The 18,212-nt window shown below is 59.0% G+C and overlaps 3 protein-coding genes, 1 long non-coding RNA gene and 1 other non-coding gene across 6 annotated transcripts; 2 read left to right on the top strand and 3 right to left on the bottom strand.

Annotated features, from left to right (window-relative positions):
• On the bottom strand, positions 1–3,256 carry YPEL3 (yippee like 3). The gene is made up of 5 exons (XM_036310053.1): positions 3,119–3,256; positions 2,264–2,446; positions 2,118–2,161; positions 1,820–1,928; positions 1–486 (listed from the first exon to the last, which is right to left on the bottom strand). Exons 2-5 carry the CDS (start codon positions 2,378–2,380, stop codon positions 397–399), a joined length of 360 nt encoding a protein of 119 aa, XP_036165946.1. The 5' UTR covers positions 2,381–2,446; positions 3,119–3,256; the 3' UTR covers positions 1–396.
• A 99-nt stretch (positions 3,257–3,355) lies between these two features.
• Positions 3,356–7,489, top strand: LOC118656609. The gene is made up of 2 exons (XR_004967644.1): positions 3,356–3,506; positions 6,301–7,489. It is a non-coding gene; the product is annotated as an uncharacterized LOC118656609 (long non-coding RNA).
• Positions 4,431–10,414, bottom strand: GDPD3 (glycerophosphodiester phosphodiesterase domain containing 3). 2 transcript variants are annotated; one of them, XM_036310046.1, is made up of 10 exons: positions 9,788–10,414; positions 9,481–9,523; positions 9,139–9,274; positions 9,017–9,062; positions 8,746–8,864; positions 8,577–8,666; positions 8,116–8,249; positions 6,570–6,629; positions 6,414–6,465; positions 4,431–4,630 (listed from the first exon to the last, which is right to left on the bottom strand). In XM_036310046.1, exons 1-10 carry the CDS (start codon positions 9,924–9,926, stop codon positions 4,493–4,495), a joined length of 957 nt encoding a protein of 318 aa, XP_036165939.1. In that variant the 5' UTR covers positions 9,927–10,414; the 3' UTR covers positions 4,431–4,492. The 2 variants fall into 2 exon arrangements, with proteins under 2 accessions (XP_036165939.1, XP_036165940.1); XM_036310047.1 differs by lacking the exon at positions 9,481–9,523 and having other exon boundaries at positions 9,788–9,927.
• Positions 10,415–10,554: 140 nt separating this feature from the next.
• Positions 10,555–16,803, bottom strand: MAPK3 (mitogen-activated protein kinase 3). Its single transcript, XM_036310045.1, has 9 exons — positions 16,634–16,803; positions 15,519–15,701; positions 13,642–13,831; positions 13,345–13,461; positions 12,968–13,082; positions 12,449–12,580; positions 12,182–12,291; positions 11,934–12,088; positions 10,555–11,130 (listed from the first exon to the last, which is right to left on the bottom strand). The coding sequence occupies exons 1-8, from the start codon at positions 16,801–16,803 to the stop codon at positions 11,966–11,968; spliced, it is 1,140 nt and encodes a 379-aa protein (XP_036165938.1). The 3' UTR covers positions 10,555–11,130; positions 11,934–11,965.
• Positions 16,804–17,842: 1,039 nt separating this feature from the next.
• LOC118657117 lies at positions 17,843–17,949 on the top strand. The gene has a single exon (XR_004967856.1). It is a non-coding gene; the product is annotated as a U6 spliceosomal RNA (small nuclear RNA).
• The last annotated feature ends 263 nt before the right edge of the window (positions 17,950–18,212 follow it).

Here is an 18,212-nt window from a genome sequence, read left to right as displayed (position 1 = left end):
TCCGCTTCATTGTTTTATTATATACAAACGCTACAGAACTAGGGGAGGGGACACGCGTGCGGTAAGAGGCGCCCAGTGGGAGGAGTTCACAGGGCAGACGCTGCACTGGGCTAAGAGAACAGCACACAGGGCCATATCGATAGGGTAGGCGGGGCGGGAAGAGGTTAAAAAATGAGATCCAAGCCAGCCAGATCGCAGGGAAGTGGGGGTGGTGGTGTCCCACCTTCTGATCTCCCCCCAAGGTCACAGTGCATGCAATAAAATATATGTACAAGAGCCGAGTCCTTCCTCTGCAGGGCTCTGCGGGTCCAGAGCTCCCTTCCGGCAGCGAAGGGAAGCCAGTGGCGCCCCCTGGCGGCCAGGCCGGGCTGGAGCCACATGAGGCAAGAGTGGGGGTCAGTCCCAGCCGTTGTCTTTGATCATGTGGTTGAGTTCAATGATGTACTTCCCCTCTTTGTACTTCTGGCTGCTCTCGAAGGCCTGTTCCTAAAAGGAGGGGAGAGCCTGTCATCCCTGGAGCAAGGGCCTTACCAGCAGGGATAGAGGTTGGGGCATGGATATGACTGGCCCTATTTCATATTTGAGGAAGCGGTCACCCAGAGAAGCCAAGCCATCTGCCCACAGACACAGAGCTGGTAAGTGGCAGGGTCGAGTTTCTCACTAGTGGGATAGACAGAACTCCCTGAATAGTGGGCACTTTTGAAAGCGCTCATGTTGGCTCCAACAATGAGGATATGTAAGTGTCTACAAGACCCAGGGGTTACAAACTGGTAGCCTGAGTGCCAGTGTTGGCCTACACGTGTGTTTGTTGGCCAGCAGGGAATTTAATAGAAATAACTGAATTACTAACATAGAGGCAGGCTGTGCTGCCTCCAACCTATGTTGCCCCTTTTTCACATCCACAGTATCTGCTTGGCCCTGCAAGCACTTGAGTTTTTGACCTCTACACTGGCCACCTCTTTGTTTTACAAAGTTCCAGGGAGGCCAAGCCACCTGCACAGGTACACAAGGCAAATCTGTGGCAGGGCCAGGGCTGAACTCTGGTCAGGGCTGCCTGTTTGCCTCTGCCTGGGGCATCCACATCACCGAGGCCCCACAGCTCCAAGCAGCTGCAGTTTCCCAAGAGCATCTTCTGCTGCTGCATCTAATCTGATCTCCATAACAGTCTTGGGTGCCAAGTGGTGGCTTTATCCTCCACTGCCAGGTAAGGAAATGCAACTCGGAGCAGTGAAATCAGACCCTGGACAGCAGCAGTGGTAAGGAGGGCAGTGGAAAAGGAGGCACATGGACCCAAGCTCTGTGCTGCTGTGGGGTCTTGGGCAACCTCTCTGACCCTCTGAATGGTAACAGAAGCTGGGGTCAAGGGTTTGGAGTTAAAAACAAAACGAAGTAGGATTCTGGTCCCTATTATGTTACTTGCTGGATGTGTGACCTTGGGCAAGTTACCTAACATCTCTGGGCTTCCTTCTTTTGTAAAGTGAAGAGAAAGTAGACTCTACCTACAGGATTGTTGTAATTATTGTTGTGATGCACATAACAATAAGCATTTTTGGCAATAAATGGTAATTCTGATTATATCATCCTCTCTAAAATGGAGTGCTTGTGCCTGTGAGGAGATGGATGGGTTAAGAGAAGAAAAAAAAAGCTGTTGTCTGATGTCAGAGATGAAAACATGGTCAGGGGATGAAAAGACTGTTTGACTTTTCATCCCCTGACCATGTGTGAGCTGGGCCCATACACTCTGCAAGATTATCCGATGGCTGCTTATGATGTGAGGTCATGTCAAAAGCTAGCTTGGGGTCAGAGGTCACTGACTCACATATTTCCAGCCCAAAGTGGTCTTGCAGTTCTCGCAGTGGATATCAGCGACAGCATGAAGGCCTGTCAGCAGCACCCGCTCCTCGGCTGGCCCGCAGCCCACGTTCACCCTGTGGGGACATAGGAGCAGTCCCAGGGAGGGTCCCGCCATCACAAAGCCCAACTCTAGCTTGTATCCAACTGTGTCTGTCCTTAGCTTCTTGCCTGAACCAGAGGGCTTTGGGAGTCTCAGCATGGTGCCATGGGTCACAGGTCACAACAGAGGTCAGGAAAAGAAAGACAGGAGGCCAAATACTCACACAGAATTGAAGAGGTAGGCACGCCCCTGACTGCCCTGGAAGGACTGAAGGATGGAAGGGAGAGAAGAGGGGGTCAGGGTTATTGGTGGGGAGCTGCCAAGCGGCCCTCAAGCCTCCCATTCCAGCCCCAGCTATGATCTGGTTACCTTGGAGATGAGGTCGTCGTGGTTGGCCAGGTGGGCACGGCAGTGGGCACAGCTATACCTCCGGTGACAATCATCTAAGTAGGCCTGAAACGTCTTGGGTTTTGAAATCCGCACCATGGCGGGGGCCAGGGGCAGTGGCCCCACGCGGGGAGCGGCCCACGGAGAGCAGAGGGAGCCCAGTGCCTGTTGGGGAGTGAGTGAGTGTATGGTCAGGACCCCAGCCACACACAAGCAGGCACGCCCAGGGCCACGGGGACTCTCTCAGTGTCACACTTGGCTGCTGTCACCTCTCCCCAGAGCCAGCAGGCTCTCCAGGGGCCAGAACTGGCTCAGTTTTGACTCATTGAAGAGGCCTCAAGTTGCATCATTGGGGAAACTGAGGCTAGGAGGAGCCCAAGATGAGTCACCCACCCGCTTTCAGCCTCACCCCAGCTGACCTGGCAACTGAAACTGGAGGAAGGGGCTCTAGAGTGGATGAGCTGTCAGCTCTGTTTAGGGGAGCAGGAAGGGGCTAGGAATTGGATGGTCTTTAGGACCTCAGCTGAACTGCGGGGGGCGGAGCTGGGGGGCGACTGCAAGTACCATACAGGGAGCTCACCTGGGGGAAAGGTCCCGCACCCGGAGGAGGCTGGGGCCTCCCCGAGGTTGGAGGGTCACCGAGGGGGGTGGAGCTCTTACCTGGGGACGCCGAACCTCGTCTATGCCGAGGGGCTCTTACCTGCATCGCGGAGCCTTACCTGAGACCCGGGGCTCACCTGGGGCGCGGGGTGGGGGGCGGGCGCCAGGGAAGGGGACAGTCCTCGCTGGCGGGGCGGGGCGCGGGGCGACGCGCAGCCCTGAGGATGCGGGCCTCACCTCGCCTGGGCGCGCGGGAGCCCGGTCCGCCGGGGTGGCTGGCCTGGGAGTGGGGGGCCCTGGTGGGCGCCGTCCCCCACCCCGGCCCGGTTCCCAGTCGCCGCGACTTGTTTACACCGAGACCAGCTGCTGCCGCCGCTGCGGCGGGAGGGGGAGGGGGCCAGCCCCTGGGCCCCGCGGCGCCGCGGCCAATCGGCGCGCAGCATGCAAATGAGGGGGCGCGTCACACCGCGGCCAGCGCAGGCCGGGCTACCCTGCCCCCGCTCCGGCTCGGCCGCCCGGAAATGCGGCTGCCGCCCGCAGTCCGCTCGCCGCCCAGCGGCCCGGCCCGGCCCGGCCCAGCCGCCCCTCGGGCCTCCCGCGGTTCTTGAAGGGGCACGTGTCTGAGGTACCTGACCTGCGCGGGGTTCGGAGGGGCACGGTGTCTGGATGCACGCCCCCGGGGACAGAATAGTCATAATGGTCTGCGTTGCCCACCGCCCGGGCCCACCCTCCATCCCCGCTGCAGCTTCTGCTGCTGTTCGCGTTCTGCCGAGGCTGCCCGCCTGCAGGAGGCAGAGGTGGCTTCTCGCTGTGGTCCAGCCCGCGGTCTGGGCCATTGCACCAGGGACAGCCGCGGAATGCAGGAGCTAAGGGCGTGGTCGGTTAGACCCGGGACGGCGCCTGGGAACAAGCGAGCCCGGCTGAGCATCACCTCCTCCAGGTGGCGGCTCCTCCGATGCCCGTCCTGCAGGCGGGGTTGGGGTCCGCTGTGGGCTCCCCTGCCCGTTCTCACCTGAGTGTTGACACACGTGGGCCATGCTAACCTTGTCGTGTTCCCTGCACGGGCCCCAGGGCCCGCCCGGGCCTAGAGTCGTCCACAAGCTTGTAAAAGCCGGTTTCGTAAATGAGTGACAGACCTACCGGCTGGAGAGGGCTGGGGAACTGGGAGCTTCTGGAGCAGGAAGCCTGGGCGTGGAAGCTGGCGTGGGAGGCAGCAGGTGGTGCTGAGGACCCGCCGTCCGCCATGCCCACCTGTGCAGCCAGGTGAGGAGGCTCAGGGGTCAGCCAAGGCCCTCGCTGTGGGCCTGGCGCTCTTAGTGGCCTCAGGAGAATGGACCCATTATCTGTGGCTCTGAAGGGACATTCCTGAGGAGAGTGGAGGCCAGGCTGGCACAGGGTGTGGCATTACTCTGGGTCTGGAATGTGGTTGAACCAGTGGGTCAGGCTAGTTCCGGGCCCCAGACTCCTGCCTTAGGCCGCCATCTTTAGAGTTTTCTAGCATCTCTGACACCCGGACACCCTCTGCCCCCTAAAAAGAATGCAAAAAGGCTTGACTAAAAATAAAATATTTATTGGGAAAGAGAAACATTGTTGAGGGCAAGGGCCTCAGGCTTAGGAGACGGGGGCCGCTGCTCTGTGGTTGTCCAGGTAGCGCCTCAGGGCTGTGGGGTAATCAGTCATGACGCCAGTGGCCCCCAGACTGTAGGCCACTTCAAAATCCGACTCTTCATTAAGGCACCAAAATACCACCTGAGCGGGAGAGAGGCATCGTTTCCAAGCAGCTTGACCTGGGACTCCCCATTGCACCCAGCTGGCCAGAGCTCTCTGTGGAGGCCTCCCCGCAGCGGCATGCTGGGGAGCTGATTGAGCAGTTTTCAGAAATTTTTCAAATTGGTTTTGGACACACCCATTATTAAATACCAAATTGCATAAACTTGCAATTCCGTAAACCGTATTAAAAACAAAGGCAAAATGCCCTAGCTGGTTTGGCTCAATGGATAGAGCATCGGCCTGTGGACTGAGGGGTCCCAGGTTCGATTCCAGCCAAGGGCACATGCCTGGGTTGCCGGCTCGATCCCCAGTGGAGGGTGTGCAGGAGGCAGCCAATCAATGATTCTCTCTTATCATTGATGTTTCTCTCTCCCCTTCATTTCCTCTCTAAAATCAATAAAATATATTTTAAAAAAATAAATAAAATAAAAACAAAGGCAATAAAATCTAAAAACTCATCACTTCCTCATACTTCCATTTTACTATCACTATGCCCTGGAGATGATTTATGTCTGTCGAATGTGTCCGGTGGAAATACTCTGCAAGGATGTGCTACCTTGCATCTCTTCCCAGCTCCGTCCAGTGACTTCATACTGGTAGCCTGAAATGGGCCGAGGCAGTATATACGCCACGGAAAGCCAGTGGTGGACTGTTTGCCAGCGGGCCAGTGCCGCCGGCCTGCCCGCACCTGCCACTGCTCTCCCTGCCCTGACTCCTGAGTCTTCTCCTGTGGGCACCGACATAGGTGGGACCGGGATCTGTGCCCTGCGCAGGCCAGTGGACCTCTGGGTTTCCTAATGAGACAGCTGAGCGTTCGGGTCCAGCCTCCTAGAGCTGAGGTGAAGCCCCCAGGAGTGGGAGGGCTCATCCTCACTTACCCTCGTCCAATCAGTGGCTGGTCTGTGAGTAAGCTCTCCCATCCATCCCCACTGTTACCACTGGAGCCCAGATCCTGTCCGCGGCAGCATCAGCCTCCTCATGAGACTGCTTCCACCGTGGCCCCCACAGTCACTTCGCCACACGGATGACCCTCACTCAACAGATCTCAACTGGGTCACGGCTCTTCCCTCAAAAGTTTCCCCTCCCTTTGGGCAGAAGCCCAGGCTCCTTACGGAGGCCCTCGGCTGCCTTCTCCAGCCCCCCTGGTGCTGCCTCCTTCCGGCGTAGCCCTCTCTGCTTCTCAGACTGCCAGCCTCTAGCTCCTCTGGGCCTCCCCACAGGAGCCTCCCGCCTGAGTGCTCTCCCTTGTCCGCCCCTGGAGCCAGCGCCTCACTTCTCCCAGAGGCCTTCTCTGACCCCACAGGCCAGCGCACTTGCCTTTCCTGTCCACGAGCTGCCCCGGTGCTGGTGATGGCCAGCTTCCTTCCGCTCCTCTGCCCCGGTAAACTCCCTACTCAGTACCGTAGTGCCCGTAGTGCCCGGCATATATGCTCAACCAAGGTTTGCTAATTAAATGACCTGGTCAAAGCTGGAGCTTGGGAGCGGGAGGAGGTGGGCAGGCTCCTGTTTCTCTTCTGTCTTTGCCCAGCCCCTCCTCAGGGGTCAGGACAGTTCAGTACATCACCATAATGGCTAGCATTTATCAGGCCCTTGCTAAGTACCAGTGACATACCCAGAAGAGCTAACTCTGTCATTATCCCCATTTACAGTGAAGAAACCAGGCTCGGAAGGTGACCTGCCCAAGCCGCCAGCCGGCAGCAGCAGAGCTGTGGCTGGAACGCTGTGCCAGCCCCCGCCGGGAACTGGGGCGGCGAAGCCTCACCTGCACTCCTCGCTGCTCCAGGTGTTGGATCAGACTTTTCCTCATGATGAGCCTGGTGGGGAGGGGGCGGCAAAGGTCAAGATGAGGGGGACTGAGGAGAAGGGCGGAGGCAGGCCTCTTTGGGGACACTCCACCCAGCCGTCGCGCCCACCTCACCATTTAGTAACCACGGCTGTCAGCTTGTTCAGCCCAGAGCAGGAGAATGGGAAGTAGGTCCTGTGGAGAAGGGGTGTCGTGGTCAGTCCATGGGTCTCTCTCCGTCACGGGGGTGGAGCGTGGGGGTGGTTGTGATCCCTGACCAGTGAAACCTACCCCCCGCTAAAAGAACCTTTGCAGCCCTGGCTAGTTTGGCTCAGTGGATAGAGTGTTGGTCTGTGGACTGAAGGGTCCCGGGTTCAATTCCGGTCAAGGGCTCGATCCCCAGTAGGGGGTGTTCAGGAAGCAGCTGATCAGTGATTCTCTCTCATCATTGATGTTTCTATCTCTCTCTCCCTCTCTGAAATAAATTTAAAAAATTTTTTAAAAAAGAACCTTTGCAGTTGCCCGGACAAAGAATTCACCCTTTGTTCAGTGAGATCCTACTCCTATATCCTTGACTCCATGCTTTGAGGGTGTGCCCACCCCTCACTGTTTTTCAGAAGCGGAAACTCAGTCTTGGAGAGTTTGATTAACTTGCCCGAGGTCACGTGCAAGTCTGTGGTGGGGCCAGGGCGGAAACCTAGCTAGATTCCCAAGCTGGACACAGTCTGGAGGTCCTCCTGGTTGGGCCTGACCAGCTTCTGAGAACAGTCAGCGTTTAATGGGTCGGCTACTTGCCCCCGCTTGCCCCACTCCAGGGGAGACTTCAGAGCCCCTCCACAGGGTCCCAGGGCAGGCTTGGGAGTCAGGCCCAGGGTAAGCCAGGCCCCGGACTTCTAGCCGTATCACCTCGAGCAAGTTACAGAAGCTCTGAGCCTCAGATTCCCCATGTTCTGTGGGTCATGATTCCTATAACTCCTGGGGGTGCTGCCAAGTAAAGCTCAACTGACCAAAGGATGTGGAAACACTAAATCCTGCATAAACATTCTATACACAGAGTTCTGTAGAATAATGATGTCTTTGTTGCAAAGGGTTGTGGGGGCTGGCTGGGCCTTCTCATGACAGCAGAAAGCAACTGGGCCACCACAGCCGATTCTCTGAGAGCAGGTGGGGGGAGGGGGCGGCCCGAGAGCTGGCGAAGTATCCACATTCCTCATACTTTACCCAGATGTTACTTTGTTAATCCTTGTTTCCCCGCAGGAAAACACTTGCTTTTCCTTTGGGGCATCAGAGTGATGCTACAATTAACATGCGTCTCCCTGTACGCTGAGGGCCTTGCCCCACCCACACTGGTCTTTATTACTAGTGTTCCTGCACCTGGAAGAGTCGGCAGTCAATAAATACTAGGTGGATGAATGGATGAGTAAGTGAACCTTTTGTTCCAAAACTCTATCCACACCTACATACCAGTACATTTGCACTGAGTTTCAGAGGGTTCATGGTCCTCTTAGTATCCATGAATGCTGGGTGAGAGCCTCTGTCTTCACAGTGCTGTGGGGGTTATCCTGAAGGTGGCTGGGGACCCTACAAAATGGGACTTGAGATGGGGGGTCGGGTTTCTAAGGACAGAAGCGGCTGGAAGCCTGGGGGAGGATGGAGAAGGGAGATGGGGACCTGTAGGTACCTGTTGATGATGGTGGGCAGGAAGCACAACAGGAACCTCTCAGGGATAGGGACAAAGGGCAGCAGCCCCAGGTAATACAGCAGTAACAGCCGGATGACTCGGCATCTGGAGAAGGAGAGCGGCATCTCGGGGTTCTGGGAGGCAATGGGGGGGTGAGAGGAGTCAGTCTGCTGCTGGGGGAGCAGAGAGGCTTGGGCTGCAGGGGAAACAGCTTTGGAATATTCAGGAAACCCTACTATCTGCAGGATCAAAGCCACATCTTGGCCCCGCTCTCAAGGCCTGAATGCACCCTCCCTGTTCCCAGCAGCATGACTTGACTTGGCTCACATACTTCCGCCACCACCTCACCTCTCCAGATCCCCCAGAACCCCCCGGACCCTGCCAGCCTAGGCCCCCAGGTTGGGCAGGGCTCCAGCGCCTGGGAGGAGGGGCTGCAGGCACAGGGAGGGAAAGGGCCTCACAGCAGCCTTGCACTTCTTCATGACTGAGCTCTTCTCCGAGGCCCAGATGGTGATTTCATTGCGGTCAAAGTGCCTCACCAGGCTGGCTATCTGGAAGGAGGAGAAAGGAGATGAAAGGGAGTCGGGCCTCTCCCCAGGCCGGCCCTCCCCACCGTGCCCACAGCACTACCTTGTGAATAAGCTTCTCGTTTTCCTCTTTGACCTCCACACTCACGGGCATGCGAGGGAACCTCTGGAAAACATCCTCCAGACGCACCATGTGCCTGTCTGACCCACGTGCAAAGTGGCCTGGGGGGTTTTGGGGAGAGAGCAGAGGAGGGCGGGCAGTGGGAGTGGGAACCCAGGGGAAGAGGGGCAAGTTCCGGAGCAGAAGAGAGGGCAGAGGTTGAGGCCATGGCCCCTCAGCTGGCCCAGCCCAGGGCTCACCCCCATGCTCTTACCTGGTGAGAAGTAAACCTCCAGCTCCTCCTTGTAGAGGGGCAGCTCCTGGGGAGGCAGGGGCATGTCACCAGGAGGCTCAGTGGGGGCTCTCTGGGTCTGGGGGGGCTAGGGCAAGGCCCACCTCAAAGTCCAGGCTGCCCACATCCTTGTTCACGCCTGACTGGCGGGACAGGTTCTCGTCGTGGGAAACCACCACCACACCGTCCCGGGTCAGCTGACAGTCCAGCTCCAGGAGGTCTGCGCGCTGGGCCATGGCGCTAAGGGAGCGAAAGTCAGTGGGTCGTGGGGCACAGGGTGGTGGGGAGGTTCAGGGTAGCGGGGGGCAATTTAAAGCGGGATATGCAGCCAGCGCGATGCCTCCCGGGGCTCCAGTCACCCAGACTAGGAAGTGCATGGCACCCCTTGGCTTCATGCCGCGCACAGCTGGCACGACCTCACAGCTCGGCTGGGCGGGCGCACTCACTTCTCCATGGCCTCCATGGTGTTCTCCAGCCTCTCTCCAGACCCTGTGTGGGGCAGCGCGGTGGGTCCCTGGGGCTGGGCCCTTCCTCCCCCCTGGCCCCTGCCTCATCACCCCGTCAGCCCAAGTGGGCAGCCTCCTTTCCTCCTTCCACACCCTGCCCTGTCACCTGCTCTCCTCCTGCCTCGGTCTGCCATCTTTCTAACATCTGGCCCCTTAGACCTACCCCTCTCTGCTGTCCACCTTGGCACGTGTCTTGCTCTCCCTATTCCACCCTCAGTAGCTTACAACCCCCCACCCCCCAGCTCACCTCCCCGGTGGGCTCCCAGGCGGGGCCGGAAGGCCGGAACCCTAGGTGTGTGCAGCAGGCGAGGCCGGCGCAGGAAGAAGATGGAGAGCACGGCATAGCTGCCCAGGGCGGGCAGGGCATAGTACAGCACAGAGCTCATGGCCGCTGCCTCCCGGGCTCCGGCTGCCACCAGCTCAGCTGTCGCCGGTGAACTGTGTTGCCTTGCCGATTGCCTGGCTGATGTAGGCTGATTCCACCACTGGTCACCACCACGCCCCTGGGACCTGCTCAGCCTGCTGCTGGCCCAGCGCCAGGCTGCAGGGCTCAGCTGGGGATGGAGTACAGGCGGGAGGCGAGGCCAAGAAGCTCTGGCCCTCACACTGCAGACAGCAGCGCCCCTCTCTGCTTGACAACACTGGGGGAGTCAGGTTCCCCCGCACGTCTGCTATAACCTCCCCCTTGACCACTTGTGCATGTGGCCAGGGGCTACCATCCCTTCCATTCTAGAAAATCCAGGGGTGTGTAGGTGCCAGAATCACCCCCGAATCACCCCAGCCAGTTAGGAAGACATCAGAGAGGGGAGAGGACAGTGACTGAGAGGAAAAGTGACCCCACTCTGTCCAGGAGGTGGGGCTTCTCACACACCCATCTTCAACCCTGGCCAGCGGGGGAGCCAGAGGTGCCAGGGCAGGTAAAGCCACAGCTGGAGGCTGCTGGGCTGGAGGTCAGTCTTCAAAGCAGCCATGGCGAGGGGCACGGCATCGGCAAACACAGACAGAGCCAAGGGCCATCATATACACATCTCTATATTTATATATTAGATACAGGCACAGGTGGGCAGGGGCCCCGGGCTCTCCACGCCCCCACCTCCACTTCTGCTCACCCACACACAGAAGCAGCAGGAGTTAGATGTGGCAGCTTAGGGGGAGGGGGCTTAGGCAGGGCCCAGCTCCTCAAGGATACTAGCCCTTGAGCCTTAGGAATGTTCCTTGAGGGGAAATGGGTGGGGTTTGAATGAGGTGAGTGGGGCCGAGTCCCAACTCAGTGTGCCCTATCCCCGGCCGTCCCTCAGGAGGTCACAGGGCAGCCAGGGCCCTTCGATTCCAGAACCACCAGAGACTGGGACAGCTCGGGGAGAGGAAGGCAGAGCAGCTGAGAGGAATCTGCTTTGGGGCCACCTGAGCCACAGGTCCTAGGAGGGGGGAGGGAGGAGGCCTGGGCCTGCCTGAAGCCGGAGGCCCGAGCAAAGCGAGGGAAGATGGCCAGGCCTGCCCTGTCCCCGATCTGGGCTGCCGGGGTCCGGGCTGGGCACAGTGTCCATTTTCTAACAGTCCAGCAGGGGAGGGGCAGACAGGAGGCAGGGCCTAAACAAAAAGACAGGCAGGAAAGGAACCATTAGCAACAGGAGAGCACCTGCCGGAGCTCTGACCTCAACCCCTTTTGTTTCAATCCTACAGTTGAGTGAGATGTACCTGTTTCCTCATAATGGGGACAACCTTAGTACCTGTCTCACGGTACTGCTGCAAGGGTGAAATGAGCTCATACACAGAAACATCTAGAACAATGCTTAGTGCTCTGTGTTTGCTCTCATTACCAGGACTGTCCCCAGGAAATGGAGCTGCAGAAGGGAAGTGTCTTGCACAATATCACACAGCTCTTACTACGTGTCAGACCTGGGGTTTGAGCACAGGTGTGTCTGCCCGCCCTCTATCAGGCTCCAGCTGGCAGAAAGACCGGAGGTGAGGGAGGGAAGAGGGGTGTGGGTCAGAGTCCCCCAAAGGTGTGTGAACTGCTGACCCGGGCACCAGGTGTGAGAAAGCGTGGCATCTGGGTCAGGCTGAGAGCTGCTAGCCCCTCCCAAAGCAATTGCGGCCCCACCTGCCACACTGGGAGGGGCAAAACCTGGCTCCGGCCCTCAGATGGGTGAGAGGGGCCCGCAGTGACCTCCAGGGCTGGGGGCAGCAGGGTGTTGACAGATGGGAGCCATTTGGGGCTGGGGGAAGGAGGGACATGACGACTGGCAGGCCACAGGTCCATGGTCTGGGCAGTCTCTGGCCCTTCTGTTGCGACCACAAACATGGATCATGGGCATGAGCTTTGACTGTACAGGATGTTTGGTACCCTGGTCTCAGAGTGAATCAGCGCGTGGGCGGTGGGGCGCACTCACCCAGTCCCGGGGAGCGGAGGCATCTGTTCAGGTTAGGTGGCCTCCAGCACCCCAGGCTGGAAGCGGGCTGTCTCCTGGAATATGAGCTCCTTCAGCCGCTCCTTGGGCAGATCATCCAGCTCCATGTCAAAGGTGAAAGGTTCCTCGGCCACTGGCTAGGGTGGCAAAGATGTGAGACTCAGGCCAGAACACGAGGGAGGCCTACCCACCCACTGACCCACCAGGCCTGCTCCTGGTGGCTGACCCACCTCATCTGTTGGGTCGTAGTACTGCTCCAGGTAGGGGTGAGCCAGGGCTTCTTCTACTGTGATCCGTTTATTAGGGTTAAAGGTCAACATCCGGTCCAGCAGGTCAAGGGCTAAGGAAGGGCAGGAATCAGGGGTCAAAGCGAAGGCTCGGGAAGTTGCCAGAAGTACTGTTTTGCTTCTCTGTGCCCAGGGGGCCTGTCTACTCAGGCAGCTGCTGGGCTCACGCACCCAGCTTTCATCCCCCGTCAGCCCCCATGTCGCTCTCACCTTTGGAGTCTGACTTGGGGAAGAGCTTGGCCCAGGCCACCTTGGTCTTGGAAGGCAGAGACTGCAGGTAGTTCCGGGCCTTCATGTTGATGATACAATTCAGGTCCTCTTGGGATGGGGAACCCAGGATGCCTATGGGTAGGGCAGGTGACTTGGTGAGAGATCCTCTCTCCCTTCTGGGAACAGAAGGAGCCAAGAACAGGAGCTCCCACAACCCATCCCATGCCCTGACAGTTATCTCCAGCCAATACTATGATGATGAAGCCAGGGGTCTGGACGCGGGCAGCCCTCAGTTCAGATCTCAGCTCCAGCACTTCCTAAGTGTGGGCTGCAGCCTTGCTTTTCCCATGTGCCAGCGGAGAGCATCTATATCACTGAAATACTGTGAGGTGCTGCAGAGGCTCCAAATGTGGTGGGACTCCTGATCCGACTCCCACAGGCTCACCGACCCTGACCTCAAAGAAATCTCACTTCCAACAGACTAATCTCCCTTCCCCTCAGCTGGCCAGGCCCCCTCACCCAGAATATGGTTGAGCTGGTCCAGGTAGTGCTTGCCAGGAAAGATGGGCCGGTTGGAGAGCATTTCAGCCAGAATGCAGCCCACAGACCAGATATCGATGGACTTGGTGTAGCCCTGGGGAGGGGGAGAAAGTGGTGGGTCCCGGGGCCAGCCTCAATGGGTCCCTGTTGTCTGGGCCAAGCCACCACCCCAACCGAGATTCAATGCTGCAGGAGGCAGAGAGCAGAGCCTGGGAAGAGCTAGTGCTTAGCTTCTTTCCAGACCCCAAGGACCAGAGTAATGTGACCCGGCCCAGGGGGTCCCTGCCTGGCTCAGAGGTGGCTCCAGGGCTTCCCGCGACCAGGCCCCTTCCCTTTGGGGGTGGGTGGCCCCCTACCTTGGAGTTCAGCATGATCTCTGGGGCCCGGTACCAGCGCGTGGCCACGTATTCTGTCAGGAAGCCAGTGTGGTCATGCTCGGGGTCGGCGATCCGGGCCAGGCCAAAATCGCAGATCTGGAATCCAACCGGGGCTGCTGAGCTTGGCGCTCAAGGCCTCCCCGCCCAAGCAGTCATTTCGCCATGCCCCTGCCCATGCGTTCCCCTGGATGGCAGTGCCCTCCTACTCTGGGGGCTAGGAGTCAAATGGAAGCCCCAGACCCCGGCGGGAGGAGGGAACAGGCACTCAGTCCCGACCTTAAGGTCGCAGGTGGTGTTGATGAGCAGGTTGGAGGGCTTTAAATCCCGGTGAAGCACGTTAGCCGAGTGGATATACTTGAGGCCCCGCAGGATCTGGTAGAGGAAGTAGCAGACGTGGTCGTTGCTCAGCTGCTGGCTTTTGAGCAACTTGTACAGGTCTGTCTCCATCAGGTCCTGCACAATGTAGCTGAGGATGGTATCGGAGACCCCACAGGTGGGGGCAGCGGGAGGCACTTGGTTAAGAAGAACGGGCTCTGGTGACTAGGCTTTGCATGCCCTCCAGCTGGCGCCCCTCAGACTCAACAGATCTGCCAACCCCTATTACAGGCTGGGCAAGGCCCAGGCTCTCAGCCTCTGCTGCATCTCAGCTGGTGACCTGAGCAAAAGCACTTCAGTTCTGCAGGGCAGGAGAACTCCAGCGAAGAGCAGCAGCTCTGGGGTTAACCTGCTGGTGTCTGAAATCCCCACCCCCTGCTCATTGGTTTTACCACCTCACCCTGTCTGCACCTCTATTTCCTCGTCTGAAAAGTAGGAAAAAGAATGGTTCTTTCGAGAGTGGTTGTGACGATGAGATGAGATGACCCATGTAAAGAAGCCAGCGCAGTGCCTGGCACGCTGTAGGTGTTCAGCAACATGAACTCGTGTTGCTAGTATAAATGCCTGAGCCACATGAGGGTTAAATGAGATAATGTATGCATACCATCTGGCATGCAATAAATGTTTGCTTAAAAATAAATGCCTACCTTATGGGAATGGTTTGTGCAAGACAAATGAGGAGACACTCCCAACAGCACGCTCCTGTTCAAAGAGTGCTTGGCCGTGCATCAGAAGAGAGGAGTAAATGTCCTTAGATAATTTAAGATGACACTTGCATGCATGCACACACACACACATGTCTCTTGGCTTGTCTCTACAAGAATAAGGGCTGTCTTCTAGAATCAGCCCCACTGGGCCTTCTGAGAACATGCGGGCCAACCCTGTCTTATAGATGAAGATGCTGAAGGTCACACGGCAAGCTGGGAGTGAGCGTGGCGGTTTCCTGCGCGCAGTTTGTGGTGGGGGCCTGCAGACGCTGCGGTGCCAATCCCCATGCTTGGGTGGAGAACTGGGACTGACTAGGGTGGGTGGAGTGGGCGAGAGGTGACAGTATTAGAAGCTGCTAACAACAGAGGCAGGCAGGAAGTGGACAGCAAACTAGGAAAGTGATATGGGGGGAGGGCAACAAAGGCCAGGCTGTCCCTCCCTGGGCAAGGTGCAAGGCCACAGGTGACTGGGTGGGACTCCCAGCAGGAAGTCCTGGAGAAAGGACAGGGTTTCTTTTGGGGGAGGGGCAGAGGCAGCAACTGAAGGCTTTCTGAGCCTCAATCTCCTCATCTACGAAAGGGAGCCGAGACCTGTCTCATCGGGCAGGTGGGAGGTAGAATTCGAAATGTGAAAGCCCTGGGCAGGCACAGCGCCTGACGCATAGTAGGCCCGCAGAAAGGGGCAGCTTTCTTCTTGCCTCCCAGGCTGAGGACCCAGAGGGGAAAGAACCGTCTGTTAAACAAGAACTGGCTGTGGGCAGAGGCTGGGTCCTGTCACAATATTGGACATATCAGGAGACAAAGCCCCATAGAGGCCATCTTGCCCAGACCCCACAGAGGCACAGCAGAGAGAGCAGCCGTGCCCCAGGCCACACTGCCTGGCTGCAGCAGGCAGGATTCACCCGAGGCCGCCCGGCCCTCCGACCTCCTGTGGCCTCTTTTCCCCTAGGTTTCTCTCACTGGGCTAGTTCTGGAGGGTGACAGGGAAGAAGGAAACAGAAAGAAACCCAATGTTCTCCCAGCCCAGCTCTGAGGCCGCCTGGACAGCCAGCTGGCCAAGGTGAAGGATACACGTCCCTCATGGCATCCAGGGTAGGTGCCCGAAGAATGTCTCGTATGCTGATGACATTCTCGTGGCGGAAGCGCAGCAAGATCTGGATTTCCCGCAGCGTGCGCTGGCAGTAGGTCTGGTGCTCGAAGGGGCTGATTTTCTTGATGGCCACGCGGGTCTTGCGGACGTGGTCGTAAGCTGAGCTGAGAGGGCCAGAGAGGTGGTGTTGGTGTGGTCCTACAGAGGGGGAGGCCAGGCCGGCTGGCCCCACCCAGGCCGTGGCCGGGAAGGGAGGGAGCCGGAGAGGGCTCTGGCCAAGTGGTAAACAATGCTGGTTCCTTCCTGCTGCGAAGGCCTGCGCTCTCCAGGGAGAAAGCTGGGGACCAGCCAGGCAGCCCTTCGGTGACTTCACAAAGAGAGGAAGAGCGGCCGCTCAGACTTCCCCTCTCTGCAGCCCGCTGGCTTCCAGCGGCCCTGCCCCGCCCCGTGATGGGCTCCCGCAGCCTGGACAGGTCGGGGGCTGGGAGACGAGTGCAGGGCACACAGTGAGGCAAATACCGGGGGAAGGAGGGAGTCACGGGGGCTGGAGGGAGGGATGAGGCAGGCAGGGCTGTCAGGGCAGCAGAGCTGTTGCCCATGAACAAAGCCCAGGGCACACCGTGGGGAGGGGAGAACGCACAGCCCCCCCGAAGTTGCGGGAGGCGCTCCCGGCCCAGCCCAGCCCAGCACTGCCCAGCCCCGTGCGCTGCTCGGCTCTCCCGAACCCCTCGCCGGCCTCCCCGGGGGCACCCCAGGCATCCCCCCCAGAGGAGGGTCCTCACTCCCTCTCCACGAAGGGTAGCACCGTCCCAGACCCCATTCTCCCCACCGCACCCCCGTGCACAGGGCCCCGGGCCCCGCAGCTCCCCCACACCCAGATCGCCTCCCTTCACCGCGGAGAGGTCGGTTCAGGCTCCAGCCCCTCCTGGGCGCACGCAGAGGTCCTCTCCCCGGGCGCTCCCAGCCCGGCCGACCCCCGCCCCTCGGGGCGCTCGGACCTCAAGGCGCGGAGAGCACCCGGCACCCGGGCCCTCCCGGCCCGCAGCCCCCGCCCCGCCGCTGCCCCCGCCAGGCGCCCTGCCCGGACGCCCCTCACCTGACCATGCCGTACGCGCCCTCGCCGATGTACTGCAGCTGCGAGTAGCGCGGGCCCACATCGAACGGCTGCCCCTTCACCACCTCCACGTCCCCCGCGACCCCCGGGCCGACCCCCTCGGCTCCCCGGGGCTCCCCGCCCCCGCCCCCCTGAGCCGCCGCCGCCGCCATCTCCACTCCTCCTCCCGCCGCCCGCCTCTCCCCGCGCCCCGCCCGCCTCTCCCCGCGCCCCGCCCGCCTCTCCCCGCGCCCCGCCCGCCTCTCCCCGCGCCCCGCCCGCCTCTCCCCGCGCCCCGCCCCTTCCCGCCGCCTTGTCACCCGCGGAGCCGCGCGCAGGCCGGTCCCCGCGCGTCCCCGACCCGCGCGGCCCCGCGGCCGTCACGTGGCCCCGCGGGCGCGCGCGGCGTTCCCACGGCTGGTGCCCGGCCCCCGGCGCCGCGGTCGCGGTCGCGGCTGCGGGGCTCCCAGCGCTCCCGCCTCCCGCCTCCCGCCTCCCGCCTCCCGCCTCCCGCCTCCCGCCTCCGCCTCCCGCAGGACGGCCCGCCCCGCCCGCCTTTCGCGCACCCGGCGGGGCGGCCGGGAAGCTGCCCGCGGCGGGGACTGGGTTTGCTGGAAACACACCCGGAGGCTTTTCTCAAAAACAGCAAAATAGGCAACATTGCTGTTGTCACTGGAGTTTGCAAAACTGAAATCCTGTCAAGATGGCTTTTTTATTGAATGTATTGGGGCGCCATTGGTTAAAATTATATAGACCATTCTATAATATGCATCAGCTGTAGATAGTGCTGTGTGTTCACACCCCAAGTCTCCTTCCATCACCTTTTACCCCCCAATCCTCTCTTCTACCCCACACCCTCTTCTGCCTCCCGCAGCCTCCGTAAGACCGTCATCTTTGATTCTATGCTAGACTTTATAGTTTGCACACGCATTTGATCGCTTCCGTTTCTTCGGACAGCTCCACAATCTGGGGGTCACCTTATGGCTTTAGCTGGACGAGTGGGGCCATGTCTGTCTTGTTCCCCGGTTTTGCAGATGGGGGACCTGGGAGTTGGGGAGCTGAGGCTCAACAGGATATCTTCTGGCACAGAGGCAGGCAGGGCTCTTTTTAATTCCATTCTGTCTCCCAGAGTCACAGACCGTCAACAGTGAAGACCCGGCCCTCAGAGACGTCAGTCCAGCCCCTTCACTTCGCAGGGAAGAGGGAGCTGGTGTGCTCGCTTCGGCAGCACATGTACTAAAATTGGAACGATACAGAGAAAATTAGCATGGCCCCTGCACAAGGATGACATGCAAATTCAGGAAGTGTTCCATATTAAAAAAAAAAAAAAGAGTAAAAAAAAGATGGGAGCTGGAAGCTTCAGAAAAACACATTTGCTGGCCTTCAGTCAGTAATCGCTTTGTTTCTTTCTTCCGAAAAAGCTGGGAGGAGGCCCTTATATGTATTATAGATCAAGAGACAAAGTGGGCCAGTAATTATGATTCTGAAATTGCTCATAATTGGATCTATGACCGGGCACTCTAATTCAGATTAATGAGACCAAGTTGCTGGCTCCCAAAAGCCCACAAGTCAGTGAAGGTTC

Source organism: Myotis myotis, unplaced genomic scaffold (genome assembly GCF_014108235.1).
Source record: "Myotis myotis isolate mMyoMyo1 unplaced genomic scaffold, mMyoMyo1.p scaffold_m19_p_5, whole genome shotgun sequence".
NCBI classification, from domain to species: Eukaryota; Metazoa; Chordata; class Mammalia; order Chiroptera; family Vespertilionidae; genus Myotis; species Myotis myotis.
This window is presented reverse-complemented; position numbering and strand designations above follow the sequence as displayed.